Genomic DNA, 12,616 nt, shown 5'->3' on the forward strand with positions numbered 1-12,616 from the left:
ATTTCTTGAGAGAGAAACACTAGATAGCGAGGGAGATGGAGAAATATGGGTTGGAGAAGGGAGTAAATCAGATTTAAAAGTAAACCTTTTTATTTTTTAAATTATAAATAATAATTTTTTTTTTTGCAATGAATATAAAAAATTGTAGTATAGGGATGTGGCAGCTCTTGATTGGAGGAAATTTTTTTTTATTGTCGGAGTTAATTTATGAGGTTAAGACTAAACCAAAATAACACGTTGGACAAAAAAAAATTAGATATCATTTAAAAAAAAAATAAATATAGCTCAAGGGGTGATTTTTGAATTAAGTCATTTTTATAATGAAATTCAAAAACTTCTTTTCTATAATTTCTCATTATCATCAAATGAGTCTCAACCCAAATTCAATTTAATGAAGAAATTAATCTATACAATTATATATAAAAGCAAGGCCCCAAGGTCGTCTACAAGAGACACCTATCCATTTCTTTTTTGACTTAAGAACATTATGGATGAATTTTAATTTCAATCCTTTTACTTTTTAGATTATAAGATGGTTAAATTTCAATTTGATCCTTATATATTAGTTTAAATTTGAAATTTAATCCATATACTTTAATTTTGACATTATTTGATACCTCAATTTTTATATTGTCATTAGTTAGTCTAAATACTTTATTCAAATTCAAGTATGTTACATGTTATTTTTTGTTACATGGATACCAAGTTTATTTTATTTTATTTTTCAAAATATAAGTATGGAGATTAAATTCTAAATATATGAAAAGTACAAAATTTTGAGCAAATTGTAACCTTTAAATTTTTACACTATAATTTAGTCAAAAAACAAATAATTAACCCAACATGAAGTGTATAAGAAAACCATATTAAAGTCGATTTGTTACTAATTTCTTACAAGTTATTTATTTTATATATTACTAAATTAATTTGTTTTAATCTTAAAATTGTTAACATTCGATTTTTGTAATTTTGTAATTATCTTTGTTTTAATTTAATCAATGAAGGTGCGGTTGAGTCTTAATTCGATTGGCATTAGCATTGTGGCCAACGCAAGAGGACGTGTGTTTGAGTGATTTAAGGGTTGAGGAGGGGTTATGGGTAGTTTTAGATATTGTTTCAAAAAGAGTAGATATCATAATAACCTATAATGACATTAACGTTTAGGTAATTAACTTTTATTATATTTGAAAAATATAAATTTAATTTGATAAATGTTATTCATATGCGTCTTTTTTAAACTATATTTTAAGCTCAGCAATTTAATATTCATTAATTTTAATATTATAACTTTAAAAGTTAATTCAATTAAGTAAAATTTTAAATAAAGAGAGAATTTATTTAAAATCAACTTTATATTTAACATATAAAAATTAAAAAAAAGGTATGGAATAACTTAAAAAAATTAAAAGGCAATGAGTAAAAGAGTAATTCATCCAAATTGTTAATAAGTGACTCGATTACTCAAATAGAGAGTGTCATGTGTCAAAAACTGTAATCTGAACATGACTATTTATTTTCATTTTTGCAACATCATATGGCTATAGAATATACTAGTTTAAATACTCATACGATGCATGGACTGATTATATGTATAAGTTAAAATAATATTCAATTATTTTATAATTTTTATAACGATGTTTTAAATAAACATTAGTTTAATTTTTAAAATGTATATGTAAATAATATATAAATTGCTGAAATTTATTCCAAATATAATTATTTGTATGATTTTTAAATACATTTTATATATTTTTTGAAAAAAAACTATTTTATTGAAAATATATGTGGATATATATAATTTGCAAATATCATGTTAATAGTTTTAAATTTCTATAAATTTTAAGTAAAAATTTTGGTATGTTTTTAACATTTTTAATCACTTTTTAAACATTTAAGTAAAATTTCTAATAATTTTAAAAAAGTTTTAAATCTGTTTTAAATATGTTTGTTAAAAGTTTTTTTTAAATTATTGTGTAAAATATTTTTAAAAATAATTTAATTTATAATTGTAAACATATTAATTAAAAATATTTTCAAAATATTGAAAATATTAAAATAATTTTTAACTAATTTTAACTTTTGAATTTATTAAAATTTTGAGAGAGCAACCACGAATCTCGAACATAGAAAGAAATCATAATTATGTCTATTAGATAATTAATGCATGATGGAGAGTTTGTATTTTTAAATTAATTGATTTAAATTTTAATTAATTAATAATTATATATGATAATATTATATAATGACAAACGGTAGAATATTAGATATGTCACGTAAGAATATTTATTCGAAACATCAAATTGCTATAATATATATATATATATATGATTTCATTAAATTCATAAACGAAAAAATTGGTGAAATAATTATAAGAAATTTTTTAATAATTTCATTATAAGTTTTGATTATATTTGTTTTTTATACAATATTTAGAACTACTTATAGCTAGAGGTGTTCATGAAATTTGATTGGCTTTGGCCCAAAAATGGGCCTCAAATTTTGCCCAAACCCAACCTGGCCCAACACGCTTATATTAAATTTTTTAATATAATTTTTAAATATATATAATAAATCAAAATACTAAAAAATTAAAATAAATATTTTTAACAAATTAAAAATAAATTTAAAAAAACGTATACTTAAATAGCACTAGGATAGATGTAACTTAACAAGCAAATGCCTCTAAAATAGTAAAAAAATTGACAATAAAATAAGTATTATACAATATCCAAATAGTAATAACATAATAGTGAAATGGTAGCAAAATAAGGAGAAAACAACAAGACAATAGCATTAAAACAATAGAATTTTTGGGGTCATTTTGTGAATTTGGGTCAGGCCTGAGCCCAAAATACCTTACCCGAAGCTTGACCCGTTTTTTAAACGGACTTATTTTTTGCCCAAACCCATTTTTTATGCTTATATTTTTGTCCAAATCATTCCACTTTTCAGGTTGAGTCGGGTGGCCTAGCTCATGAACAGGTCTACCTATGGTCCCTCCTTAACCCATAAATAGGAGAATAATGGCGCTTCAGTATACTCGAACCCACGTCCTCTTATATTGACAACAATAACCATACTAATGAAATTAAGACTCAATCGATCAAATAGAATAAGTTTTGAATGGACTATAAAATTAGTATAAGATTTGATTTGATTAAATTTGATTTTATTTAATTTTGGACAAAAGAATAAAGTCATTATCTAAATAATAAATATGAGAATTGGGCTTAAATGAATATGAATTGCTTTCAACTTTTAATTATAGAAAGATTTGGTGCTAAAGAATAAGAATTTAAAAAAAAAGCTTTTTGCTCTCCATAATTAATTATATTTATTATTTTATTTTATTGAAATTTCCTTGGCCACCCTTTTTCCCTCTCTCTTTATATTGTGCTTGTCATTATTTATCTTTGAAAATCTAAAAATAATGCAACGAAAAGACAACTAAAACTAATCTTAATTATATTTTCATTTAATATTTGTCTTATCGAGATCAGAGTTTGAAAATTTAAAATTATAAATATCAAAAATTTAAAATATAAAATTAATATTCGAATTTATTCACTTCTCTTAGATTGATACTTATTGATTTATTTTGTCTAAATTAAGACTCAAATTCTATTTCTGTCCACTATATTAATACTTGAGACTAACGGCGTCAAGTTTTTACTAATGTGACAACGTTGACCACTCACACACTGTCACGTGCCACTTCTTTTGGCTTAAAAACTATTCCCTTTAATTATTTTTTATTTCATTTTATATTTATAAAAACCTTTTTATTTATTTTTTTCCTTTGAAATTTCCTTTTCCCATTGTCGTCTTCTACCTCTTTGGTAGCTGCAATTTTTTTCCTTTTTTTTTTTTCGTTTTTTATTTCTTCATCTTCTATCCCTATTCCGTATTTTTTTTTCCCTTCAAAAACCCCCCAAAACAGAATGGGAGAAACCATCCAACACACCTTCATAATGCCCTAAAAGAAATCAACAACCAAGGTCCTTTTCTACTTCAACTCCCAAACATTTGCAGTCTTTCCACCATATGTCCTTACAATCATTCAAGGAAAGATTGGTGTTTCCATATAATGTGCCGTTGAAAGAATCTTTTATGTGTATATCGTATGGTTCTTACTTCATACTTATCACCTTTGTTTCGACACTTTAGTCCTTCCCATCTCTTACAATCATTCTTTGTGCTACTACCATCATAGATACGTGAATCGAATCTTAACCAATCTTTCAAAGTCGTAAACTCCCATCGTCAAGCAACACTAACCGACCATTTTTAAAAATTAAAAACCCCTCTAAAAATTACAAAAAGCCTTTAAAAATTTCTAAATATTATTTTTAAGCAATAAATAAGTAAAATAACAAAGAAATTGAAAAGATTGAACACAAATATTTCATGTGGAAAAGCCTCTTTGAAGAGGATAAAAAACCACGAGTAAAATAAATTAACTAAAACAACAAAAATAAAGAGTACAAAAGATGGAGATAAAACTAAACCTTGAAGCCCAAAATAAGAACCCTCAAAACGTAAACACAAAATTCTTTGGAAGCTTGTAAAAACTAATACCTAAATGTGTAATGAGTTATTTTTCTAGGGTGGAAAAATAATCTATTCATAGGCTAAAGTTGTAGGTTAAATAATATTAAAATAACCTAGACTAATAAGAGTTTAAGTGGGAAACTAATAATAAAATAATCTATACTAATAAAAGTTTAAGTGGAAAACTAAAAAACAAAGTTTAACTGGTAGAAGAAAAACCAAAAAATATGAGACATAACTCCACAAATCTCCACCTTGACTCATATTTCTACAACACCTTTTTTTTCCAAAGCCCACCATGGGCTTATCTTAAACTTTGCAGGATATTAACCGAGTCGAAGTTATTCTTAAAAGCTGGAAGTCTTCTAGTCTTCGACTTATGCACTACTAAATCAAACTAACCTGCGTCTAATTTCCACGAATGCAGTACCCTATCTTTTCAAAACTTGCATTCAAAAGAAAACTTCTTTTATATGAAATGGTCATACCTTTTTCCCTCTTATGACCAAGTTGTCTCCACTTCAAACGAGTCGACTTCAACTCTTTAGTAGAATAAGGACGTCCTATTTCACTGGTCACCATTGATCTTTCCAAAACATAAAGACTACCAATCTTTTTACCTTTCATCAAAACGAAAGCCCCACGAGATACCTTAATGCCACTTGGCTCGATATTAATTTTATAATCCATCAAGTCCAAAATTCTTAAGGAGATGAGATTTTTCTTTAAGTCAAGTCCATGCCTGACATCTGATAGTGTCCTAATTGTCCCGTCGTGCATCCTGATCTGAATAGTACTAATACTGATTCCCTTATTGGGTGAACCATTCCTCATGTGCACAACTCCAACTTCAACTAAACTGTATGTGGAGAACTAGTCCCTATTGGGACACATGTGGAAAGAATAACCCAAAGCTAGGATCCACTCGGATGTAAGCTCAGAGCTTTCACTTGTTGACACTAATAAGAAATCATCACCCTTGTCATTGGCCAAATTAGCACTAGCTAAATCTTCCTCGTTATTCTTAGTAGCCCTTCTATTTCACAGTTTGTAACAGTCTGTTTTGATGTGACCTAGCTTCTTACAATAGCGGCATCTCTTATCTTGCTTCATTGATGCTACCAAAACCCTATCTAACTTGCTATCCGAAATAAACTCATTGTCTATTTTGTCTTTGCTCAACAGATGACCTTTCACATCCTCGAATAAGAGATTATTTCTGCCATAAATCAGGGTATCCCTGAAAGACTTGTAAGAAGGGGGTAAAGAGCACAATAATAACATAGCCTAATATCCATTGTCAATCTAAACCTCAACGTTCTTTAAATAATTTAAAAGAGTAATAAATTGACTGATGTAATCTCCAAAATGCTCACCTTAGTTCATGCGGAATGTGTACAAGTGTTGTTTCAGTACTAATCAGTTAGTCATAGACTTAGTCGTGTAGAGGGTTTCTAACCTTTTTCATAAGGTGAATATCGTTTTCTCCATCAAAACCTCTTGCAACACATTATTTGTTAGACATAATTGAATCATTGATAGAGTCTTTTATCTAACCTATCACATTTTGATTTAACCATGTCTGCAAGCTTCTTCTCTGTAAGGACCTTCTTAAAATCGCCCTGAATTAAAATTGCTATCATCCAAACTTGCTACTGATTTAAATCTGATGCCATCGAACTTATCAATATCAAACCTTGTTGCTGTCATCTTTGAACGTGTTGATCGCGAAAATCGAACTAACTCTTAATACCAGTTTGTTGAGGATAAACTTGGTTTAAGCAACAAACAAGTAAAATAATGAAGAAATTAAAAAGATCAAACATAAATATTTTATGTGAAAAAACCCCTCCGAAGAAGATAAAAAACCATGGGTAAATATAATTTCACTAAAACGACAAAAATAAAGAGTATAAAAGATGGAGATAAAACTAAACCACGAAACCCAAAATAAGAACCCTCAAAACGCAAATACAAAATTCTCTGAAAGTTTGTAAAAGCTAATACCTAAATGTGTAATGAGTTATTTTTCTAGGGTGAAAAAATGACCTATTTATAGGCTAAATTTGTAGGTCAAATAATATTAAAATAACTTACACTAATCAAAGTTGAAGTGGAAACTAAAAAACAGAGTTTAATTGGAAGAAGAAAAATAAAAAAAATACAGGCATAAACTCCACATATTTGAAATTTTCCTAAATTTTTTTCAATCCTTTTACCTTAATCCAACCGAGTTAAAAACCAAAATTACAATTACAATTAATAAATTTTTTATATTAATATTGATAACTTTAAAATTAAATTAAAACAATAAATATTCTTTATTAAATTATAACTTGAATTGATAATTACCTAGATTCGAATTATTTAAACTCGGACTTATCTCAAACATGAATCTTTTAAATCAAAATAAATTTAAATTCGAACTTGAAATTCGAATTATTTCAGTTACAATTTTTTTTCAAATTTAAATAATGATTTTTAGGTTTATTTTTTATTTTTCAACTTTCTACTTATGATAACCTCTGCCCTGTCTCTTTCTATGGCCCATTTTGATATACAATGATCTAAATCTTCTCTATCTGAACAAGCAATGAAATTCCAACTATTTCTAGAAAATTACTAACCAATAAACTTTGATAATTTTATCAAAAAAAAAAAAGAAGTAAAATTTAATAAAATAAGTTGATTGAATTTTAGCTCGATTAGTATGGGTATGGTTATCGATGTAAGACGAGATGAGTTTAGTTGTGCTGAAGTACATTATTCTCCTCTTTATTAATTGCGGAGAAGGTATAATTAGAACTTAAATTATTAAAAAAAAATTGATAAAGAAAGCCCAAAAATCATTATCATTATCTTCATAGTCCCATATTTGACCTTCATTTTGCAGCCTACTTTTTTTTTATTGCTTTTTTAGGCATGTTAATTTAGTGATGATGATCTTATGGAATTCAAAGAGTTTCAACTGAGTCATAATGAAAACCCATAAATTATTTTTGGGGTTAATATATTATTTGGCATCTGAGTTTTGCTTCGATGTTTGATTTAGTACATGAGTTTTTTTTGTCTTAATATGATATTTGAGTTTGACTTCAATGTTTAATTTGTTAATAATATCAAATGACATCATGTGTCCTAATGAATATTTGACATGCGTGATCTAGTAAAAAAAGATAGAGGTACTTAGTTGGGACAAAAAAAAGTTTAGGTACCAAATTGAACATCAAAACCAAATTCAAGTACTTAAATGAGACAAAAGAAAAATAGTGACATCTATTTAAAGATCTCATTATAGTGGGATTTTTTTTAAATCAACTGATGAAATAAAAAGGGAAAAAAAAATCAATTTATTGTTGATTATGCCAGGTAGGATTTGCATTAAGGAACACGAGTTTTCCTTTTAACCAATTCAATCATTTCAACACTAAATGAGAGAAACTTATTTTAAGAGAAAAGTAATGTCTTTGGTAATCGATTTAATATATTTTAAGTCACTAGCATAATTTTCTAGTTTTTGACGTGGCTTGATTAAACGACTACAGTCTCCTCATTTCTGTCTTTTAACCATAACAATTGATTTAAAAAAGATTCTCGAGATCCCACTGTAATAAGATCTCACCCTAGACATTACCGTATCAAATTGAGAAAACTTAGGTACTGAATCGAATATCAAAGCAAAACTGAGGTACTAAATAATATATTTACCCTAACTTCTTTTTACACTTTCCTTTCACCCATCCATACAACTTATGAAAAGATTGAAACACCCCCCCCCCCTTCTTTCCCCCTTCACTTTAAATCACCAAAAAAGATGCTTTTTAATGGCGTGTCTCTGTCATGGTAGGAATCCTGACAGACAAAGCCATAGCTCAAAAACCCCCACATATATCTATAAATTGTGAATTTCATCCCTCAAATATACAAAAACTAATAAATTAATCCCTTTACTTTAATTTATTTGATTTTAGTTCTTATTACTTTGCAGAAACCGGAAAGTTAGTCCAACCAGGTGTAACTCTATTACACCTTTTATTATATCGCAAACTTAAAAATCAACAGTTCACCAATTTACGTGAAAAAAATTTACAAATATTAACGGTTCAACAATTTGTATGTATATGACCAAAAAAACAATTTTTATGTAAGAAATTGTCAAATATCCGCAGTTCGAGCTCAAATGTTTATTGACAATTGGATTAACTTCTCAATTTTCGTAGGATAAACAAGTTACGGCAAATTAAAACAGAGGGACTAACTTTTAAGTTTTCATATAATAGAAGGATGAAATCCGGAATTAGACCATTCATGTATAAGCCCCCAGTTGCTCTATATATCACCATCAATTTCATGTTTTTCAGCTTTTAATACCCTTCAACCACTCAAAGGAAATTGAAACCAAAACAATCAAAAATTAAAAAAAAAGAAAATCAATGAATTATTTTCTTCCAATAAATTTTATGGTTCGATTCATTGAAGAACAACCCTATTTGCTTATGTTCATCAACAAAGCTTAAAAGGTTATATTATATATATATATCTATAATCAGCTCATAGTGGCTTAATTTGGGTTGTAGCAATGGTGGCTCCGCTTTATCACCGCCCTCACCGGCTTCTCCTCGACAACAATGGCACCAAACCCCGTAGTTCTTTCACCAACGAAGCCAATTTCGATACCAACATGGTCATCATCTTAGCAGCTTTGCTATGTGCGTTGATATGTGCTCTAGGGCTAAACTCGATCGTTCGTTGCGCGTTACGGTGTAGCCGGAGGTTTGCTTTCGAGACTCCCGACGAGACTGCAGCGCGCTTGGCGGCTACCGGGTTGAAAAAGAGCGCGTTGCGGCAAATTCCAGTGGCCGTGTACGGTTTTGAGATGGATTTGAAGGCTACGGATTGTCCAATTTGTCTCGGTGAGTTCATGGATGGAGAGAAAGTTCGGGTGTTGCCTAAATGTAACCATAGTTTCCATGTTAGGTGTATAGATACTTGGTTGTTGTCGCACTCGTCGTGCCCGACTTGCCGACAATCGTTGCTTGAGCCGGCGGTGACTTGTTCCGAAGCTGCACCAGTGGTGATGGAGACCGGAATCCGACAACATGGGAATTCATCAGGGGGACATGCTGATGTACTTGTTGCTGATGAGGTTGGCTGATATCCTTGTATGAAAATAGTTCTTCACCATATAAAAAGCTTCTTCTTTTTTTTTTTTTCCTTTTATTGTTATTTCACATTTATTATGTGAGTTCTTAATTTATGTACATATTCCAGTTAATTGAAATGGAAAACAAAACTGGTTTTAGTCCCTTTAATATGTTAAAATTCAAAATTGAATCCCTTTAATATGTTAAAATTTGAAATTCAGTTTATGTATTTTAATTTGTTATAATTTGATCATTATTTTATAATGTTATTAATTAATCCAAATTATTAACACAAATTGTAGCATAGTGAATAGATCGAGACAACAATATGACCTACATGTATAGAGATTTAAGTTCATATTCATGACGTAATTTCTCTATTGTTAAGTGAAGACTTAAACAGAAATTTTTTGTCACTCGATTAATGATTATGATCTTTTTATATATTTGAGAAATTATATAGGAAAGAGAATTTTGTATTTATATAACAAACAGGTCCTTTTCAACTTTCCATTTTCTTAAAGTTATACCCAATTTGACATATTTTTGTTTTGGTTAAATTCGGCTATTAGTCTTTGTACTTTATTAAAGTTGCAGATTTAGTCCCCATACTTTAATTTGCTTAATTTTAGTTCATGTATTTTTAAATTGGTCAATTTTAGTTCCTATACTTATCGAATTTTGAAATTTTAGTCCTAAGCCAAACAATAACAGTTTGTAAATTCAATTACTAGTCATGTACTATGCATACTGTTGTAGATTTAGTCTATATTCTTCAATTGGATCATTCTAAGCCCCAATACTTTACAAAATCTGAAAGTTCAATCTTGATGCAAATGATATTCATTAATCCATTAACTAGATTTTTAGTGAGTAATATGTGGAAATAACAGGCTGGCATGGCATTACATATATGATAATATGTTTGCCACATCAGATTTTGGAAATAACATGACTTAACTTAATGAATTTTAATAGTTACTATTTGGTGATAACTGAAATTTTAAAATTTAAAAGTACAACAATTAAAAACGGTCAAGTTAAAGTACAAAAATTAAATCACACAGGGACAAAGTCAGAAAATTTTTTAGAGGGGTCGAAATTAAATTGTAACTTTTACAATAGCAAAAAAAAAATTATTTCACCATTTTAACAGTCTATATATTTATAATTTTTAAAGGATTAAATGTAAATTTTTATCATTTTGAGAGGGCCAAAGTACAATTTTACCATTACTAATTTAAATTTTTTAAAAGATTTGAATGAAAAGATTTTTATTTTAAGAATGGACGGGGCCACTGCCAGTCCCTAACTAGGCCCCTGAAATCACAACTTTCATAAAGTACAACTAATAGTAGAATTTAACGATTTTTTATCAATGATTTTTGCAAGTGAACACTTGAATTTTCCTTATTTTTCTTGATTTGAATATTTTTACATAGTTGTTTAGTTTCTTATAGAAAGGAAATATGATTCTCAAAGCACTTTATTTCTTAAAAAAATAAGTAAAAACACAAGTGTAATGGAGCTATTCACTTTAGTATATAGGCATATAGAACACAAGGAATCAACAATTTGTGCTTGTGGAATAGAATCTCTCTCACTTCTTCAAAGAAACTCATCATTTTCTTTACTCTATATGATCATCCATCTACTTAAAAGGGATTTTATATTTATTTTTTTTATTTTAATATTTGTTTATATAAATGTGGGCTTGCAACATGATTTTATCTTACAAAATAGAGGTGATCATGGGTCGAGTTGGGTTGGGTTCGAGCCAAGCCTTAATAGAATTTTAGACCCATTTTTTAGGTTCGATTTTGACCTAAAAATGAGCCTAAAATTTTGCACAAGTTCGACCTGGATAAAAATGCTAAAATTCTAGCCTAGCCCATTTCTAAAGATTAATTTTTTCATATTATTATTTTTATATAAAAACAAATTTAAAAATATAATTCATCAAATGCACTAAAAATATTAAAATAAATATTTTCCAACAAATTGAAAATAAATTAAAAAAAATTAGTTATACTTAAATAACACTAACATAGGTGCAACTTAACAAACAAATACATTTAAAATATAAAACAAGAGATATACAATATCCAAATAATAACAACAAAATAATAGCAATATAATAGTGGAACGACACCAAAACAGTGACAAAACAACAACAAAAACAATGAAAACAACAACAAAAAGTAGAAGGTTTTTTTCCAGAAAAAACTTACTCGTGGCTCGACCCGTTTAGAAAACGGGCCTCGTTGTTTTGCCCAAACCCTCTTGAGTTGGATAGCCTAGCCTATAATTAGTCTACTACAAAAGACACTTTGCAAATATAGATTTAATAAATGATAATCTTGATTAAGTCGACTCATCCCTAAATGTAAAACCATTTATCTAAAGTCTAATCTAAACGAATAATTCAATCATTAAATAGATGTAATGTTTACTCAAAGATATAAAAAGAGATTATAAATGATGGAATATCTTAATTTACATAGTGTCACATCCAAAATTTCTTATCTAATCTTCTAATCTTAAGATGTTGGTGAAGACACTCTTTTTAACGAGAATCATTCATATAAATTGGACCACCCTCCCATCCCTAATGTCTTATCTCTTTGAGATTTTTTCCTAGATTCCAAGGATTGCAACAAAGAATTTGTCTCTTGGGTCACTATAAGGCTTTATTTATTTTTCACATAAAGACATGGTCACCAGCATTTCTCAATTATGACAACTCCCACACAAAAGAGCAAAAGTACTACAGTTTAGTACACAAATCCAATCTTTTCAAATAAAATTGAATGGTTTATTACAACTTGGTTACTGGTTTTGTAATGTTGTTGTAATAAGGTTAAAAGCCTTCCATTTCAAACTGTGTTTTGTTGGTGACTGGTTTTTATATGCAAATTTTG

At 28.3% G+C, this 12,616-nt stretch overlaps 1 protein-coding gene across 1 annotated transcript; it reads left to right on the forward strand.

The window, feature by feature from the left end:
• The first annotated feature begins 8,894 nt into the window (after positions 1–8,894).
• Positions 8,895–9,940, forward strand: LOC108485788 (RING-H2 finger protein ATL73-like). Its single transcript, XM_017789633.2, has one exon. It carries the CDS (start codon positions 9,131–9,133, stop codon positions 9,704–9,706), a length of 576 nt encoding a protein of 191 aa, XP_017645122.1. The 5' UTR covers positions 8,895–9,130; the 3' UTR covers positions 9,707–9,940.
• Positions 9,941–12,616: the final 2,676 nt, after the last annotated feature.

This window comes from Gossypium arboreum, chromosome 6, assembly GCF_025698485.1.
Source record: "Gossypium arboreum isolate Shixiya-1 chromosome 6, ASM2569848v2, whole genome shotgun sequence".
NCBI classification, from domain to species: domain Eukaryota; kingdom Viridiplantae; phylum Streptophyta; class Magnoliopsida; order Malvales; family Malvaceae; genus Gossypium; species Gossypium arboreum.